The sequence below is a fragment of the Cynocephalus volans genome, chromosome 6, assembly GCF_027409185.1.
Source record: "Cynocephalus volans isolate mCynVol1 chromosome 6, mCynVol1.pri, whole genome shotgun sequence".
Classification (NCBI taxonomy): Eukaryota; Metazoa; Chordata; class Mammalia; order Dermoptera; family Cynocephalidae; genus Cynocephalus; species Cynocephalus volans.
Window position 1 is genome coordinate 21,003,034 of NC_084465.1, and position 20,270 is coordinate 21,023,303.

Consider the following 20,270-nt stretch of genomic DNA (forward strand, 5'->3'; position numbering starts at 1 on the left):
AGGCGGAGCTACTGCTTCTGTCCTGGCTCCCATTGGTGGGTGAGAGTTAAAGGTGGGCCTCCAGCAAGTTTTTGTCCTGTGACAAAAAGGAATGTCTTGGGGATTTTTTTTTTCTTTCTTTCTTTTTTTTTCCTGCTTTGGAGGCCCAGGCTCAAGGCAAATTATAAGTAGGAAACCAATTTGAAGGAAAGAAATTCGAAATGAGTTAAGGTATCAGGTCGTGGGAGAGACGAGCAGCCCCATCTGAAATCTGCAAGCACCTCTGACAAAATCGGGTGCTTGTTTTAAAGGAAGGGGCTACTAGATTTTTACCAACAGCGAGCACAGGTAGGAGATGAAACAGGGACTCCCCAAAACAGGCCATCAGATGGAGGCAAAATGATGGGGAGTACAATATGCTCTTGGTATTTTTAATTTTTTAAAGCTTTTAAATGATTTCTTCAAGGCCAAATAGCAGCAGCAACGGTGTCATTTTAATTGATTAAGAGGGCTTTGGCTGACACCTAGAATGAAATTACTCTATTACTAATCAGCCAAGGAGGGACCCCACTATGCCCCCATTTATAATCCTTTCCCAGTTCCTTTTTGCTGGTCATAAAACTATGCTCATCAATCCCACCTAAAGCGGAAGGCAAGGAGCTCGGCCTTTTGTGGAAACAGGGGGTATAACTGCCCTCCTCTTCTGCCTCCAACACGAAGGAGGACTCTTGGAAGCCAAGAAAGGTGGAAGAAGCCTGTGTGGACAGAGCACGGCGCACAGAGAGGAGCAGGAGCGGGTCCGAGGGAGGCGAGGGCAGGCCGAGATGGGCTTGCTGCGGGGCCTCCTCCAGGCCAAGAACCTGCTGCTGGTCATCTGCGTCCCGCTCCTGCTGCTGCCCCTGCCCGTCCTCCACCCCAGCAGCGTAAGTACCGACCTGTCCCCTCCTGGGGGCCGGTGGACCAGGTGGGAGGGCAAAGCGGGGAGGTCGGAGGAGGCAACAGGGTCTTATGCCCTGCCTAAAAATGGTTTTTTGTGGGTTTGAAGAAATGGAGATGTTTTTCTGGAGGACGCCAAAATATCTTCTTCCTAAAAGCTGCCATTTTCATCCCTCCATCCCACTTCCAGTCCCCCAACCCCAAGGCCCCCAGACAGTAGTCAGAGAAGAGCAGGGGTGATAGCTGAAATGGCTGATGTGGGTCCGTGGGGCAGTGGGCCAGGCTGCCCGGGCAGCAGGGGCCAGGAGGATGGACCCATCCATAAGGACGCACTGGCGAGCCTGTATTTGGCAGAGTCTACATGTGACCATCTTTATCTGAGAGCAACTAGAAACACAGGAAGCCCTCTGAGTGATGACACTGGGGAGAAGGCTGGGGGAGGGAGGGAACTGGGAGCCCGTCCAGGGTCTGTGGTCGGGTCATGATGGGCTCCCATAACTAGAATTTGCAATTCGGAATCAATCCCTTAATGTTGCCTATGAAGTTTAGGGAACAAAGTTTGAGTTGAAAGCAGATCTTGGCATGTTGCCCTGATCCCATGCATGTGGCCCTTGAATTATTTGTGTCCTCTATGTTTTCTTCCCTCGGCTCTTGAAGGACTGCTGAAAAGAAATAGGAGCCCCCAAACTCTAGACTGGGGTCTAGTTTTTAATAGGGGCTGTGTGAGCAGGGGCCAAGCTGTGGCTGTGCGTTCCGCTTGCCTCTCAGACTAGCTTCCCTTCCTTCCTCACTCCCTTCCCCTCCCCCTGTCTGTGGCTTCACCCCTTCCCCCAGCTGGCACTGCCCTTGAGATTTTAGGAAAAATAAGCTAAGACAGGTTAATCATGTTTGTGAGAGGGGAAAGCGTCTTCCCCTTGGCTCCCTGAGTAACTTGGTAACCAAGATTAAGTTAAAAAGTTAAACAGAGGGGATTAGAATATTTCTTAAAAACAAACTGGCTTAAATCTTTAGTAGAATAAATACCCCAGAGTGCCAGGGAGACGCTGATTAAAACTGGGCTGGGATTAGCAGACAGTGATTGCTGCTGACATTTTTCCTGGGCTAAACACTAGTCAATTTTCTGCTTTGTCCAAACGGGACTGATGTGTTTTTTTTTGTTGTTTTGTTTTGTTTTTTTCTTTTCTTTTCTTTTCATGGCGTTTTGTTTTTGTTTCTGTTTTTGTTTTTACTCAATGTCAGGTTGATTTAAGAGAATGTAACAAAAGACACATAACCCTCTTCTCCATAGCAGGATCAGCAGTCCTCTGTCTCCCCCTGAAGTTGGCACCATCTCTGGGGACCTTGACGTGTGCCCACAGGAGGCACACACTAGGTGCCAAACACGTATTATGTCTCCCACCCATCCTTCACTGCTTGCATCAAACTTTCAGATTCTGATACTTAAGCCTTAAAATTCCCAAATGGATTTGCTTGCTCTGGGCTGGAGTTGAGAGAAGTGACTAAGAACCTGGGCAGGAGCTCCTGACCTGCAATTTTGATGGTTCTTCAAAGTGACAAGCCACAGCTATATTTTAGGAGGGATCAAAATGACCTTTCCCTTTTTCTTGCCCAGCTCTCTAAAGCTAGAGATCCACACTCTGCTTATCACATTACAGAAGAAGAGGGTACAAAGTGGGGTGTTCATAATCAAGCCTTCTTCAGTGTCCCCACAGGGGTAAAAGTTGCCCCCTAACCTCCCTAACTACATTTTTTAAAAGACCTTCCTGTCATTTATGACAATAAATAGACTTCAAGCCCCTTACAGTGAAATTTGGGTGGAATATCATTGGGATGGCCGAACTTGGTGGAAAAGGAGCAGATCCAAGTTCAAGTTAGTAGCAGAGGAGGAAACAGCCTTCTCTGAACTCTCATGGAAATGCCACTCTTGAACTCCCATTTATTTGTAAAAGGAACAAACATTAACAGATAGCACTGTCCTTTAAAGGCATTACTAACCCTCACACACCTGCTAATAAGGGGCCTGAGGGTTCCAAAATATTCTCTCCAGTAAATAAGAGAGAACTTTTAGCCAGCAGAGAAGTCCCATTCAATTCAGCCACCATTAATTGAGCTACCTGCCGGACATTGGCTAGGTGCTATGGACACCAGACTGCTGTGGTCAAACTTGGCAGAGTTTTTAAGATTGTCTGAATACAAGCTTACTTAGTGAATTTTGAGATGATTGAGAAGGGGTAAAAGGAAGTTTATGTAGATTTATGGGTGAGCTAAGTGAGAAATATATGAAAAGACCTTTTATTTTTTTTATTTTATTTTTTATTTTTATTTATTTATTTTTTTTTATTTTTTAAAAAAATGACCGGTAAGGGGATCTTAACCCTTGACTTGGTGTTGTCAGCACCACACTCACCCAGTGAGCAAACCGGCCATCCCTATATGGGATCCGAACGCGCGGCCTTGGCGCTCCCAGCGCCACACTCTCCCGAGTGAGCCACGGGCTCGGCCCATGAAAAGACCTTTTAAAGGTGGTCTCTCGTCCACTCATCTGCACTAAGGAAAGTCCAGATAAAAATAATAGTGGTTTATCCTCTTCTTCGAGGAGGCTCGGCGACTTCCTCCAGTAACCTATTCCCATTCCTAATGATATTAACAATCAAAATGTTCAACCAAATTCTCCTAATTCAATCCACGATGGTGCCTAGGAAAAGCAAAGTCCTCTCTCTCTCTCTTTCTTTCTCTCTCTCTCTCCCCCCTTACCTTGGGCCCTGTAATGACCATGACAAGAAAGACTAAGGGTTCTCAGGGGGAGATAAGGTCTTCCTAGTGAGGGACAGACATCCTGTCCCTTTATCTTCAACTGGAGTTAAGACCGGCCATTCTGTGTCTCTCCCAGAAAAGAGATGAGAATAAGTGGGCTCAAGTGGGTTTGGAACTCCTTTAGGTAATTTTATTTCTACAAGACAGGAGGCACTTCTCTAAATTCCATTCTTTTCCAAATGGAGCCATTTTCCCCCCACGAGTGATTCTGTTGTCTTATCAGCACTTTCAAAAGTTTTATCTTCTCTCTGATCTTTTCGCCCCAGAGGAAATCTCAGTGGGAGCTACAGTCAACAATCACTGGGCCCAGTTCCCATTTCTCAAACCCTAACCCCATAATCCATGAATATCAGGAGGGAGCAAGGTCCCATCCAGCTAAGCAGGGGCAGTACTCCTGCTGCCTCTCCCTGCTCACAGCGGCCTTTTGTAACTTTTATGCAAGAGTTTAAGGACGCTTGTTCTGAACTGAAGGAGCAATAAAGAGTGTCAGACTTCTCGATCAGCAGCGAGTCTCAGGGCAGCTCAGAACTCAGATGGTTTAGAACTATGTAAAAATTAAGGAACCCACAGCCAATTTGGGTTTTCTATAAATAGCCCTTTGAGTCATGGAGCTCAATGATGTTACCATTGTTAAGGTCCTTGGACCGTAACCTCTCCCATGAATAAGCCAGTAACCTTTCTCACCCCCATTAATCTGCCATTCAGGGCAATCAGCATTACTAGAGGCCAAGGTTAAGGGGGGACTGGTTTTCGATATGAGTGTGGTACGTATTTACTACGTGCACCTCAAAGATGTGCAACCAGCAAAGTGAGTGGGCTGGGGAAACACTGGCAAATGTCCAGGCCTCCCCTTCCAGATAGATGGCACCCCTTATTCTCCTTGTAGAAAGATGTTTCTATGGCATCAGGTAGGTGGAATGGAGTTCAAGAGAAGAGAGAACCAAACCCTGGTGAGGGCAGTGGCTCTCAACCAGGGACGATCTCATCCCCCAAGGGCATTTGGCAATGTCTGGAGACATTTTTGGTAGTCACAACTGGGAAGCTCTACTGGCATCTAGTGGGTAGAGGCCAGGGATTCTGCTAAACATTTTACAATGCACAGGACAGCCCCCCAACAAGGAATTAAAGGGCCCCAAATGTCATTGGTGCCAAGGTTGAGAAATGCTGAGCTAGGAGTTCATTCTTCTTCCTCATCCATAACGAGAGTCCCATGCCAAGGTAGCTGCCCAACTCTCCAACCCTCCCTCCGTCCACTAGGCTCCCTTCAGCTCCTCACTAACTCTCCAAAGAGCGGGGAAAGGATTCCACCTTAGATGCTACTACAGCATAATGGAGCCTCACACTGAAAAGTGAAGGGGAAAAAGTTAGTCAACCAGTTCTTGCTTACAATTCAGTTAAAATTTACTACTGTATCAAGCTGTTTCAGCAAATAGTCTAAAGCAGGGAGATTTAACTCCATTTATGCATTTTTAAAACATAGGAGCATTTTTTTTTTCCAAATAAAATCTTACATGTAATGTCAGTATATAAATCAAATGAAAGCAGGGCTACTGTGGTTGCGGTGAGGCTGGAGAGGTAGTCTGTGTTCAAGCCCTTGCTGGTCTCCCTGGGATTTTCCTGAGACATACCCCAGACTCTCAGGGCTATGACAGCACGGTATGGAAGCCACCTTTTGGATTATTTGTAAATCTCACTTCCTACTGATCCGCTTCTCTTCAGTTGGGTACATACCAAATGCCCACGTATCCTCATGTCCTATGCACATCTGTAGAACTCAGGATGGCTGATCTCAGAACTCACATGTGAACCAACAGCACATATTGATTGCTACCTTCAACTACCCCAAGAACCTCTAGTATCTGATCAACTTGACACCAATACATTATGTCCCAGTTTAACTTTAAACTCCACCTTTATAGTTTATGATCTTGGGTCTGGATGCTGCAGTTAATTTCAATCCCCACCCTTCGCAGTTTCAGGAAACAGCAGAGCTATGATATTACAGCAGTCCAGTGGCCACCTTGGTGCACATCAGCGCAAACCATTTGCCAAGCATTGGTCCCCAAAAGGAGAAGCCATAACGTTACCCACCAAGGATGGGCCCCACCATGCAGCCAGCCACCCACCTGCCAAGTCCAGCCTTGCACCTCCCAGGGCTGCACCCAGTGCCCATGCTTGAGTCCCAGTGCCTGCTGCCTTCACCCTGGGACTCATCTGGATTTCAGTGGCAGGGACTCCCTGTGACTAACTACCCTCTTCACTGCACTTTCAGGAGGCTGCGTGTGCTTACGTGTTGATCGTGACTGCTGTGTACTGGGTGTCTGAAGCGGTGCCTCTTGGAGCTGCAGCCCTGGTCCCTGCCTTCCTCTACCCATTCTTTGGAGTCCTCCGATCCAGTGAGGTTAGACCACTTGTGGCCCAGTCCCCTGCTTGGGTTCCTGCTGGGCTGATGAAAGGGGGCTCCAGGTGAAGGAAGATTCACAAAGACTTGAGGGAGAGGGTGCTTTTTTCACCCACTGAAACAACCCCTCAGAACCTCTGCACCTGTTTTAGACCCTGAATTCCTCTCCTTCGATCCATGACCCTCATCTCTTTCAAACTGGCTCAAAACACATTCAATTGCTCCTTCAGTCTGAAACCTTTTAGGAACTACATGATTGGCACCGATAACTGGGCTACTATTGACCTTTTTTTGTCTTTTGTACATTCACTTATACTACAAACACTCAAAGGCAGGAATCAGGGCTCCCATTTCTTGGGTATCTGATGATAAAGCTGAGCGCATTTACAATAGGTGCTCAATAAATGTTTGTTGACAGAGAGACTTACCATGTTTCCCTGAGTCCTGACAATGTCTTCATCTACCCCTCCAAACAAAAATTTCTTTTCCTTCTTCTCCAGCTCAAGATTACTGTGTGTTCTTTCTCTGCCTGCTCTCTCCCTAGAGCCCGCCCTCTCTGTTCTCTCTATGGCATTTTCAAAAGCTCAGACAGAAATTGTCAATAGGAAGCCCAGGTAGTGGCCAAATTTCAGGGTAAACATTTACACCTACCTCAAATTCAAAAGAAGAAAAACAGCCAGAACCCAGGAGTGAGATGAATGGTGATCCTCGTTCATTAACACTTGGTTCCATTTAGACTGTCTCATTATAGCACCTGGTCTCCACTTAGAGTTTCTGTTGAAGAAGACAGAAGAGCAGTGGTGAGAGTGGGGTTAAGGGCAGAGGCACAGAAGGAAGAGGAAAGGGAACTGATGTCCGAATGCCCACTAAGAAGCAGGCACTATATCACAAGGGCTTTACTTGTTATTTGATACTCCCAAGATCTCTACAAGGTGGGTGTTAGTACTTCCATTCTACAGAGGAGGAAAGAGGCTCAGAGAGTTAAGAAACTTACCCAAAATCACAAAACAGGAAATAGCAGAATTGGTTTCAAATCCATACCTATTCAATTTCAAAAAGGCTATACTCATGCTTTCTATACCATAAGAAAAATGCTCCATGAAGTATTATGTGGCTTCGTGGTACAGTAAATACATGGAGTTATTAACAAGAACTGTGGGTCTTTCACCCTGTGATGTGAGGAAGGAAGAATAAAGCTGGGCCTGTGTGGTGCCTTAAAATGGAAAAGAAAACATTTTTTAAAGTCCAAGGATAGAATTAGGCAATCCCCTAACAGTTGTATTTGACTGCGGATGAACAATTGGTCTTTCTACTGGTCCACGCAATTGACTAGTTTTTGTTTGTTTTGGCTTTGGATCCTTCCCCCACTTTGGTGGTATTAAGTAGCCACAGCTCCCCAAAAAAGATAGGATCACAAAAACCCTCAGCAGTGGTTTTATTCCTGGAGACAGGTGTAACACCAATTCCTGGGACACATGTAAAAGCTAGTCTGTGAGCAGAATCACCAGGCAGTCACTCCAATTTCCCCCTTCTTTTGTGGAAAAAGAATATGTGCTGTGGGTTTTTGTGCATGCTGAAAAGAAAAGTCAACCTTAAACATGACTTTTCTTAAAGGAGATGTACACACTTGTTCTGCAGATTTCTCTTTAAAATTGTGAAACCAAAACCAATGGGAACAGGGGGTGAAAGTAGAGGGTAGAGCAAAAAGTGAAGTTTAGAAAGAACAGAATCCTACATAACATTTTAATGTGAGATAACTGTTAATTAAGAGATTTAATCTCTGTACTCCACTACAGGCAGTCCAAAGGCTGACAGCAACCCTAGCCTTCCAGAAGATGATGTTTCTTTCTCCCAGGGCTGCCTACAGCAGGAACCCTCTGTGCAGTCCTGTCAGTAGAGATGTTGCTAGGCAACAGTCCTCCAAGGGCCGCCCCTTTGCACAGCCAGGAAGGCTGAACCTATAAGGAAAGTCTGTGGCCATGGTAGTTTGTGAGGGTAACATGACCTTCTGACGACAAAAGGAAGACTCCAGTGAGAGATTAAACATTGTATTGCGAGGCATGTTTTATCATTTGAGGTGAAAAATCCTAATCTATTTGTCTGATGAAGTGGTTTTGGCTGGCGATGTTATTTAACATTAGGCTACAGGGAGCAGCTTAGTCCAAATAGAGTCTGCTTAGCTGACCTTCTCAGCTCAGATTAGAGGGAAATGCCAAGAAGGTAGAGGACATGGGTTATAGCCCTTTGTGAGCCAGTTAACTTTGCAGAGAAAATACCTATTCCATAACCACCAGCTGCGCCCGCCACACCAGCACGTGCCCTGGCTCACAGAGAAAGCCAGGCTGGTGCTCTCCAGGACCCCCAGATCGGCCACTTGCCATGCCCAAACCCACATTCTGCCTGCCCATCCCCTCGCTGTGACTCAGGCCATTCTTCCACCTTGGCAAGTCCTCTCCAATTCTTTCAACTTAAAAGCATATTCAAGGGCCCTCTTTGGTGAAGCCATTCCAAAGACCTCAGCTGAAGTGTTGACCCCTTCCCTTTGAGCCTGCTTGATGTCTTTATCTTTTAAACGGTACATAAAATACACAGGATATAAATTTGTGTAGATGCGCGCTCTCCGCACCGAGATCCACAGCCTCTAGGACTTATGATGTCTCGTGGCTTGTCCACAGCGGGCCCTGCCCTCATGTTACCCCTCCATCCCTGGTTCTTAATGGCGGTGGTTCTTGACTGTGTGCAACAATGTCATTGCCACATGAGGAAAGACATGCGATAGGATCAGCATGACTCTGGAACTGTGGCTTTTGTCTCATTCACTCAACACTCAGAAAAATACGTTCTGAGTTCTATGCCTATCATGTGCAATATGGGGTGGTGCAGGTACCGAGGGTGACAAAAATGAATAAAACATAATTTGTGCCCTCTTGGATCTCATATCTGGCCCTTCCAAGTTTCCCACTCTCTGAAACTGGATGTGTGCTGTTATCAGTCAGGGTTCTCCAGAGAAACAGAGCTAATGGGAGAATAGGATATGTATGCAGAGAAAGATCTATACTGAGACAGAGATAGAGAAAAAGATTTATGAGGAATTGGCTCTCATGAAACATCCCATCATCTGCCATCTGGTCTGCAAGCTGGAAATTCAAGAGAGCTGGTGGTGTAACTCAGATCGAGTCCAAAGGCCTGAGAACCAGGGAGCCGCTGGTGTAAATCCCAGCCCAAGGACAGGAGAAGATGAGATGAGATGTGCAGGCACAGGAAGCGAGGCTAGAGAACAGGGGCAAATTCCTGCTGCTTCTGCCTTTTGTTCCATTCCGGCCCTCAACAGATGATGATGCCATCCACACTGGGAAGGGCAACCTACTTTACAGAGTCCACTGATTCAAATGCAAATCTCATCCAGAAACACCCTCACGGACACACCCAGAAACAATGTTTAATCTGAGCACCCCGTGCCGCACTCAAGTTTGTGCATTAAATTAACCATTACATCTAAGTGGTTAATTTTTATGGTAATAACTTGTCAGCCAGTAGGTACTAAGAACTGTGTGCAAAGCTTAGACTGCCTTCTCATGGCAGAACTCAGGTGCTAAGAATTGATACAAAATCATAGAAATGGCTCCTGATCTTAAGAAGTTTCTATTCCAGTACAGAGAAAGTATAAACCACATGGAAAAATACAGAAGACTCTGCAATAGCACCTCATTTTCTGGCATTGTGGAGGATTTACACAATTTGCCCTGAGGGAATGTTCTAGATAAATGAAATTTTATACTGTCAAGTGTCCAAACTATGTTGACCACTTATTGACTGTGATCTCTCTAAAAGGTTTTAGGATTTCCTTGGCCTTTTAAACAGAAGTTATTGAATATAAATTAACTCTTTCCTTGGAACCACTGCGGGCCAGATGATAACATAGTAGAATAGCTGAACCTAAAAAATCTTGAGTAACATGTTGGCATCAGACTGGAAAGAGAGCTCAGATGAAAATATGAGAGGCATGTTATCAGATTTGCAGATGACCAAGCCAGATGGGTAGCTAATGTATGGTGACAGAGTCGATGCTGACGGGAAGAGACAGTGAACTGAAACTGACAAAATGAAGTTTAATAAGGACAGACGTTAGCAGTTATTATGGAAAAGACCCTTGGCTTTTCGCTAAGTACAGGCTCAATATGTCACCTATCAGTCCAATGTGGCTGCCAAAATTCCGAGCCAGGCACTATGAGAGGTCATTAACATGCACTATCTCATTTAATCCTCTGTGAAGCAGCTATTATTTTTATTTTCATCTTACAGAGGTAGAAACTGAAGTGCAGAGAGGTTAAGTAGCTTACCTGAGGTTACACAGCCACTGAGTAGGAGAACCAGGACTTGAATCAGGATTGCATTATTCCAGAACTTGAGCTCTTTTTTTTTTTTCTTTTAAAAAGATGACCGGTAAGGGGATCTTAACCCTTGACTTGGTGTTGTCAGCACCGCGCTCAGCCGGTGAGCGAACCGGCCATCCCTATATAGGATTCAAACCCGTGGCCTTGGTGTTATCAGCACCGCACCCTCCCAAGTGAGCCACGGACCAGCCCCCAGAACTTGATCTCTTAACCCCCAAGCAATATGTACCAAAATCTTCTGCTGAGTTAATAAATAAAGTGTCCAGAAGCATCAAATTCTGGATAAGGAGCTCATCCAGAGGTGGGTGGCCAGGATATCAAAAATCTGGAACATGAGTCAATGAGGAATAAAGAGAAGACAGGGGGGACATGATTTCTGGCTTCTCTGGCTCAACACTTCAGGCCCAAAGGGTCAAACCAGAATCAGAGCATCACAGCGCCCTAAGGGACGCCCCACTCTGTATAAGGGAAAACTCTGAAATGGGTTGCCATGTGTGGCACTGGTATTCCTATCCCTGGAAGTTTGAGCCAAATGACCATGTCAGGGACACTGGAGATGGACTTTGTGCCTTGGGAGGCGTTGGACTCTAAGGTCCCTTTGACTTTAGGATTCTATGACCTTCTTTTGAACATCCAGCCACTACTTCCCTCTGCTGGTGCACAGAGCTTGGTCCTGTATTTTTGGTTTGCGTTTATGTTTGGTTTTTTGTTTTGGCTCCACTGGGACACTCATTACTGCCATTATATCTGCCTCTAAAGTCCTCAGCCCCTTCTAATGTGTTGCTCCCTATGTCTATAGCCTGGGCACAATACCCGTGTCAATGAAGTCAGCTAAGATGTGCTGTCTATAGGAGAATGGCGAGGAGGTGGGCAAAGTGCTCGCAGGTGGAATGAAAGCCTGGCTTGGCTGCTAGGGCTTGGAGGCAGCTCTCCAGGATGCCCAGAGTCAGGAACTGCTTCTGGTAGTAATCACATGTGCCCTCTGTCTCTACCTCCTCCCCAACACACACACACACACACCACCTTGGCCCCGCCGGCTTTCTCAGTGGCCTGCACCACGCAGATTCCAGCTCCTTCCAGGGTGAGAGAGGAAGAGAGGCAGCCCCCGCCGGGAGAGCAAACGGCCTCCGCAGCCAAGTGACACTTGAGTCCAACGTCATGAATCTGCTTCCCTCTTGGCTCCTGATCCTTCTGACCCCCTGGATTCCTGCCCACTGCCTCGACCTGACTTTCTCTATTTGTTTAAGCCTGGGGGCATTTCACGGCCACTCTCCACTCTGCCTTTCTGGCCTCTACTCAGCCTGGAGGCTGACCGTCCTCCTGCATGCAGACCCAAGGGGACGTGAGCCTGAACCCAGGCTGCCCAACACTCTCAGCCATCTGGACACAGCCCAGGGCTGAGCTCCACACCAGCCTTCCACAGCAACCAACAGACCTCGCAGACTTTTGAGACCAAGCTAATGTTCTGTGGGAAGAGCAACTCCTACACCTGTAGCCCCTTCATCCTGGGCTCAGAGCCCACCCCTGCCCTAGCTTGCCCCACTCTGGGCAGTTTATACCATCCCAAAGAGAAGCTGGGGGAGGGGTTATGAATTGGTGTCTCCAGACATGCAGAAGCTGAGCCACTTCTGGGTCAGGTCAGCACTCATCTGGGTCCCTCTGCTTTAGACTCCTCTAGGTTAGGATTTACAAAGGATTTTTTTTAAGCAACAAAACCTTTTCTTTAAACCAAATGTTAGGAGACTTGATATATAAAACAGATGGAAGGACAAGTCCTGCTCAAACTGGGAATGGGGCCCAGAGCGCTGGCTACGTGGGCTCTCCCCTCCTGACACCTCCCTTCCCACGGTGGCCCCTGGAGTTTCTGAGGCAGTGGGTGTGGTTTGAAAACTCCAGTCCCCTGGAATTCAAGTCCAGTGATGAAAAGGGTGTCTGAGCCCAGGCAGGGGACTTACCCAGCAGAAATAGCATTCCTGCCCCCAGGGAAAGGCAGAGAGGCAGACAGGCTGGCTTGGGCTGCGCTGCTTGGACCCTGACTGGAGTGGACCCTGACTGGAGAGCCGCAGCCCTGACGGGGCTCAGCTTGGTGCTGAGGGGGAGCCGGCCCAGGAGCCCACCCCTAGAGGATGTCTAGAGGATGTCACTGCAAAATTGGTCAGCTGAACTAAAGGGCCACTAAAAACTAAATAGCCTGAGTCTGCCACAAGTCTCCCCAGGGGCTGTGACTCTCCTGCCATTTGAAGAGGCCTACCCACAATGACTGCAAAGAGAGCCTAGGTCTGTGTCACCAGCGGCAGGGCACTGAGTGGCTGCATTACTGAAGGAACCCAGCCAGGGCCCCCTAGTGCCCGAGTCGGGAGAATAGCACAGTCAGATACACACACCCTGCTGGTCTCTGGCTCAGCAGAGGGAAAAGGATTCCTGCCACCACCTTGAGCAAGTACAGTGGAAATGCAGAAGGATCTGCATCTTAGCTTGGAATAGAGTAGAAGTGAGTTTGAATCCAGCTTTGTTACTAACCAGTCTTGAACAGGTTATGTAACCTCTCCTAACTGCCATTTACTCATCTGAAAAATGAGAATAATAGAAATCCCTACCTCATGGGGATTTGGGAGGATTTTTTGACAATTGTGAGTGCTTCTAGGCGTGAAGGACGAGTTGGTCTGCCTCTGGCTCCCCTCCTGGGGATGGCCCCAGGCAGGAGGAAGCAGACATTCTCAGGGAGAAAAACGTCCAGATTTCTATTCTCAAACTTCTAGGAATAGAGCCATACAATCTCCTGTCCCCCTTTAAAAAAAAAATAAAATAAAAAACGTAACACACCTAGAGAGCAGCAAATAATTCTATGTCCAAAGAAAGTAATGTTCTTTAAAGCTCATCACTAACTGATGTCACTTTCAGTTCACTAACAATGGACTAGTCGATAGGCTATATTCTCCAGCATTTTTGTCCTTGTCCCTTCTCAGTGGCGGCTGGGGCAGAACGTTCTTCTGATGCAGTCACTCTTCACTTAAGAGAATTCTGAGCAATCATTAACTTTTAAGTCTGCCTTGTTCCTTCTTATGTCATTTCCTTTCAGTGCCTCCATTTGGTCATGCCAGCATAGCTGATTCCTAACCCTAAACCCCAGCCTGGAGTTTTCTTTCTTTTTTTTTTTTTTAACCTTTTAATGATAATTGCATTTATTGAGCACTTTTTATGTGCCAAGCACTGTTCTATGAGCCAACCTGCATTATCTTTCTTAAGGGCCAGGTCATGACGGATTAAATGAGCTATGTAACATTACTAATACCATTTAAAAGGTTGGAGTGACAGATGTACAGAGATTCATTAGCTTGTCCAGTAGCATGCAGCTCATCTGTGGGGGACAATGATTTAAACCCAGATCATCTGAACTCCAAGCCTGAGCTCTGCACCACTATCTTCCGCTACACTTTTTCAATGCAGCTTCCTTGGGCCCATCTCTTCTAAAGCACAATCCAGAAACACTTCTGCTCTACGCGTTCAGTGATTTGGCATACTGAGAAAAATCACAGAGCAGAGAAGCAGAAAAAGCAACCAAACCACCAAGGCAAATGTCACAAAATCCATGCAATTTACTCCTGGGAGGAGCACCCATTTAGAATCTAATTTCTCCTTCCAAATAACTCTCACAAGCTTCGTTATCTGGCTTCGCAATGCACAGAATATTCATCTGGGAAATTAGAAAGTGGGGAAGAGGATGCTAATGGCAAGCACCCTGATAACAGGAAGCTGCGACAGCCTAAGAATAAGACAGAAAAACTGTAAAACGCAGACATGGGCTCAGGGTGGCCAGCAGCCTGGACAGCTAGCGGTTGCGGGAGCGTTGACCAGGGAGAGCCAGCACACGCCTGGCGAGAGGCTGGGAGAATGCAGGGCCTCTGTTAACAAAGGCAGCACATATGCGACACAGTTTAGAAAATGATTAAAATAATCCTTGAGAATCCTGGAACTCTGGTGTTCCCTGGGGGGTCCTGAATAACCAAGGTTTTATTGTGAAAGAAAAATTAATGGACTAGAAAACGAACAAACACCACCATTGGACGGGATTTTAATTTATCAAAGTGAAAAAGCAGCCCTGTGGCTTTGCTCTGTGCGTGGGCCCGTTCTGTGTGCTAATGGCCTCAGACCAGGCCAGCCTTCGTGTGGAGCACTTAATAATTGGAAGAGTCACCAGGAGTCCTGGCTGTTGATGTGACAGACCATGCTAGCTGGTTTGCATGTGTCATTTAATCTTTGCAACAACCTTGCAAGGTAGGGACTCACATGACTTTTTTTTTTAAGATGAGAAAATGAAGCCCAGAGAGGTTGAATAACATGCCTAGAGTCACACAGCTGAGTCCTGGCTGAGTCTGGAGTCCTCACTTTTTCTCACTTGATTCTGCTCCCTCTGTAATCATAAACTACATCCTGAGCCGAGGCTGTGCCTCAAGCACATGGCATCACTTAAACAAGGGGGCAGGGAGAGCATGTGACTAGACCTAAGCCCACCAAATACCCAACAAGAAAACAGCACAGAGCCAATACCTCACTGAAGCTGGGCCTGGGGCTCACCCTGGCCCAGGCCTGGTTGTGCAGTGCCAGGGGCAGGGCTCTGATTATGAATAGACAACAAACGTGTGCCTGGAAGACCAAGAAAATTCCCCTAGAGTTGAACCAGGTGAATGGTTTCCAGTTGGCCCACCCTGTGTGGCATGTTGTCTAGTAGGCTTTGACGGTTTTGATATCCCCCCTCCACCCCTATACTGTGGCCCTGGAAAAGTTACTTAACCTCTCGGAGTGTCCTCATCTGTAAAGTGAGACACTAACAGTACCTGCCTCCGAGGACTGCTGTGGAGCACAAATGAGAAAGTGCATGCAAAATGCTAAATACCTGGCACATAGAAGGCTCCTACACCTGTTGGTTCCTTTCCCTCCCTTTGAGCAGAACCCAGAGGAAGTATCCCCAGCTGATGTTTAGGCACTGGGCCTCATAAAAGGCCATCGAAGACATTCTAGGTGTTCTAGAATGGCAGTGTTGTCAGTCTGTCCTCTGGGAAAGTAACCATGCTGGCACCGACTCTTCAAAAGTTTCTCAGGGGTACACATGTCATGGGGCCAGTGGAGGAGCCATCACCCAGCACTACAGGATCTCATGTCTTCTGTGGGTTTCCCTCCTTGTAGACAGAGGAAAATAAAGCCCTGTTGTGCCACAGAGCTGCCTCCTAGGAGCCTGGGAAGGAAAGAGGACAGTGAGAAGGCCCCAGACCCCCTGAAAAAGGTCGTAGACCCCACAGCACAGCCACGGCCTGCGGGAATCCCAGTGGCACTCCCCACCCCTGCTAGGGGGCAGCATCTTCCCCCATGGTCACCACCCGTCCTGCAGAGGACTCTGCCCCAGGGTCACAAGCTGGCCAGAGCACAGGGCCTTCTCTGCCCTGAGGGAGCATTAATGACAGTTGTCAGCTGAGGAATGGGCTTGAGGACAAGAACAAGGCTCTGTTCTTTCTCCTCCTACACAAACCTCATCACCAGACACAATGAAATTTCCGTGGGGCAAGACAGAAAAGGGAGAAACGGAGTAGGTTGGCTTATTTTGGTTTTGATATTATCAGAGTGTTATGTGCACAGTTTAGAAATCAAATCATACCGAAAAGCTTATAATGAAAAACCAGCAGTCTCTTTCCCCACCCCTCCCCCACTTTACCCCCACTAAGTCCCAGCCCACCCGTCCCTCCAAGTCAATAACTTTTGACTTTATTAACTGCTTCTTTTGGCATTAAGCTTCATATTCCTATGATATTTTATATTAGTTCTTGTGTTATTGCTTTTAGCCATTAGTTGCCTTCTTTTTACAGCAGTTAAAGATTTTATTCTCTTACATCCCCAACTTCCCCTCCCTCTTTCTTCCCAACATAGTTATATCACAATTTTTGTTAATAACAATAATCAAAGTTTAGCATTAGTATGATCATGTAAATATTGGATCAAACACCACATATTTTACTATAGTTAAACTTCCTTTCCTGTTTAATTTTTTGTATTTCCTGCAGTTTAAAATGTTCTTGTTTTTTCATTTTAAGGTTTTTAAATTAGAAGTTAAAAAAAAAATTAGAAGTTAAACTTTTCTATATCTTTTCCTCTCAATTTCTGTCATAGTTTCTCTGATTGGGAGCAATTCTCATGTACGTGACAAATATTTATTGAGCATTCACTTCTGTGTATTATTGTGCTGGGTGTTAAGAGGTAATAGAAAGGAACACGGTCCCTGGCCATTAGCAGCCTAAAATGTAGTTGAGAAATAAGAGAAGTACACATAAAAATAAACAAACAGTGCAGGAACAAACAACAATCCAAGCATTGCTGGCTCCAACTACTCTGTGGTGTGCCGAGTTAATGGTGCCCTGCGGGGAACGTTCTGGAGTCAGAGGTTAGAGCCACAAGGAAGGTTTTCTGGAGCGCACCAGGCCTGAACTGGGCTTTGAAGTCTGATCGGAATGTATAGGCTGAGACGAAAAGAGAACATTCCAGGTGAGAGAATCACATGAAGATTTGGTCCGTGAACTCCAAACATATAAAACATGTTTTTAACAGGCTTATATCTCAATTTCGTCATCATTAAAAAGTGGAAAGAGATTTGCAACTAGCACTGTTTATATAAGAGAAAATCCCTATTCTTAGAAAATATATGCTAAAGTATAGGGATAAAGGGCCAAAATGTAGGTAACTTACCTTCATATGGTTCAGAAAAAAAGATGTAGACAGATTGTGTATGGGTATTTCTTGTACTGTTGTCATTTTTGGAACTCTCTGGAACTTTGGAATTATTTGAAATTTAAATTATTTTTTCCATTATTTTGGAATTTAATTAGGGAATTATTTACATTATTAAAAATTAAAAATTTAAGGCAAGTTATGAAAACATCTTCAAGAACTCTATCCTAAGAAAATAATCTCATTTATATAAGAATAATTATTTAGGCAGAAAATTATTCTTTGTTGCCTCTGTGGTAGCAAAAAAAAAAAAAAAAAAAGAAAAGGAAAAGAAATCAACCTAAATATTCAACAAAAGGAAAATGGCCAAATAAATTTTTTGATATATGGTGCTGCCATTAGCATGAATTTTCCCCAAAATTTTAAGTATCATAAGAAAATGATCAGAGTATGATGTTAAATGAAAAAAAAAAAAAGGCAAGATATAAACTATACATACTCTATAAATCCATTTACAAGTATGCATCTACATAGACGTAGAAAAAAAGAACTGAAGAAAATATACCAAAGTATTAACAGTCACAGGATTAAGGGTAAGTTTGTCTTTAAATTTTTCTATATTTCAAAATTTTCCACATAAACAGGTATTAATTTTCTAAGAGCAATGAAAATTTTCTAACTTTTTTAAAAACATAAAAATGAGATTTGAGGAAAAAACTAGGACTGTTTTAATAATTCTTAAAAATCAATATAAAATTATATGTATGTGTTTATTCTTTAAAGTCACGTTCTTATCAGATTTAAATACAGTGATTTTATGTTTTAAAAAGTAGAGAAGACTATCTACCATATGGGTTTATTGGCCAGATTAGGGAAATAATCTTTGTAAAGCACGTAACACAGTGCCCGCCTGCCCAGGCTAGGTAGGGAGCATCCCGCAGTACTCAGCTCTTTTGATGACCCTCCCTTCCCTGCTTCCTCTCTGCCAGCCTCTTGGGTTGAGAATGAGTTTTACTGGGCACAGCCATCCCCCCAGCCGGCACTAGGCCCCGGGTCGGGAGGGGTGGCCGACTGCTGACTGCGCTGGCCTCCCCGCAGGTGGCGGCCGAGTACTTCAAGAACACCACGCTGCTGCTGGTGGGGGTCATCTGCGTGGCGGCCGCCGTGGAGAAATGGAACCTGCACAAGCGCATTGCCCTGCGCATGGTCCTGATGGCCGGAGCCAAGCCGGGCATGTGAGTTGCACTCGGGGGGCCGAGCCATAGTGCATCCCCCCAGCTCCCAGTGTGCCTCCAGGACAATGGTCCTGGGTCACAGTGGGATGTTCACTTCAGCCTGTTTTTCTGTTAAGGGGGGTGGAATGACACCAGAGCCATGGTGCTCCCAGCTCCCCCTCCAGTGAGAGGGCCTGTGACCATAGAACAGAGATCTGAATCTGTGACTTTGATGTCATTATCATCATAATCTAGAGGATTTACAACACAGAAGGGGCTCATTAGGTAACAAAGGATGGATCAACAGAAATTGTTTCCCAACCTTTTCCCTGCATACTAGGGAACAGGCTGGACAAGGAAGCAGGTGTTTTCTTTGTGGTGTAAGACATGGGTGTTTCCTCCCATCCCTCCTGAGTTTTTGTCGTCGGTTCAGACCACAGACCCAGTTAGACAGGTTGCATCTGACCATGCCCCTGTTTCCTCTTTCCAGTCTGCTGTCAAGGAGGCTACACAGAAGACAGTCCCTCAGGGAATGTGTGGGAAGTCAGGGTTGACAGTTTAGTGAGCCCCGCTGCTGCTTCACTGGACACTCCTTTGGAATATCTTCCTCAACTTCTAGTTTACAACTTTCTTGCTATGTTTTATGTAAGCTGCCCTGTCTCCTTTGGAAGTCAAACAGTGTAAATAAACAATATAGTATTCGTTTTCAACATTAGTCATTTACATGAATATAGGTTATGCTGAAAGCATGTTTCTGTCTCCTAGATTGTCAAGTGGGTCTGCTAACTAGAGCTTAATCCACCCCCACATGGCTCAGTAATAATCTTGTGCCATACTCAGCCTGCTAGACACACGATGGCTTTTCCTCACATCATGTTGGGACTCAGTGGCTCTTTAAAACCCCTGTATAATGCCTTCAAGAATTTGGGGATAAAAATTGTCTTTCTGTTCTTCCATATTTACCTTGTCACCCAGCAAGTTTCCACTGTGCAGTGCTGTTACTGGTGCGAGTGCAGGTCAGGCAAACTCATGTTGCTGTCGGCCTTGAAAAAACACCATGAGGACCTACGGCTACCCACACAATACACATGACAAATGTACTGTCCCTAAATTGTGCACAGTCAATGATTCCACCTAAAATAATAAACAGGGTAGAACTATGAACCAGAATCATGTCTGTACAGGCACATGTTGCATAATGTTTTCAAAGTGAAAGAGAAATAACTCAAGGGTTATCCTGATTAGTGTTTTCCACCAAGCCTCGACTCCTTAAGATACCAGCTGAAAAAGTACACACACAGTGATACGGGACACCTCTGTGCCTTTGGGGGCTATACTTCCAGCATGGTCAGAGTGAGTCACGTAGTGGGCAAAACTGGGAGTTCCAAAGATTACTCTGTATTTGGTCATTAGTAACTATCGTGGCTTGGCTGCAAAGCAAGAAATATAATGATACTCATAGAATTGCTGGCTGCTAGGGCAAAAAAATAATTCCCTTACATGCAAAAAATACACATCATCACCGAACTCCAACTAATGTCCACAGAGAGAAGAGCAATCAGTAAGTCCATGTCCTGTGACCCTTCTACCAAAGTTACTCTCTACTTAAGTAAGGGCTTTTTTCTGGCTAAGGCCACTAGCCCATAAAGTGTGATTCATTCATTCAACAAGTATTGGTTTCATTCTTACTCTAAGCCAAGCACTGGGAGTACAAAGCTGAATGACATCTGGTATGACATAAAGAGCAGATTTTCTGGATAAATGCCAGCCACGGTTCTCTAGGCCAGCACCATCGCATCAGTAGGAGGCCCCAAAGGA

General features: G+C 45.6%; 1 protein-coding gene across 1 annotated transcript in view; it reads left to right on the top strand.

Moving 5' to 3' along the window:
• Window positions 1-803: 803 nt before the first annotated feature.
• The window catches only part of SLC13A4 (solute carrier family 13 member 4), a 43,030-nt gene continuing 23,563 nt past the window's right edge, over window positions 804-20,270 (top strand). Inside the window, exons 1-3 of the mRNA XM_063099999.1 lie at window positions 804-902; window positions 6,002-6,130; window positions 18,337-18,473. Of these exons, the coding sequence (XP_062956069.1) occupies window positions 804-902; window positions 6,002-6,130; window positions 18,337-18,473 (365 nt within the window). The remainder of the gene's footprint in view (window positions 903-6,001; window positions 6,131-18,336; window positions 18,474-20,270) is intronic.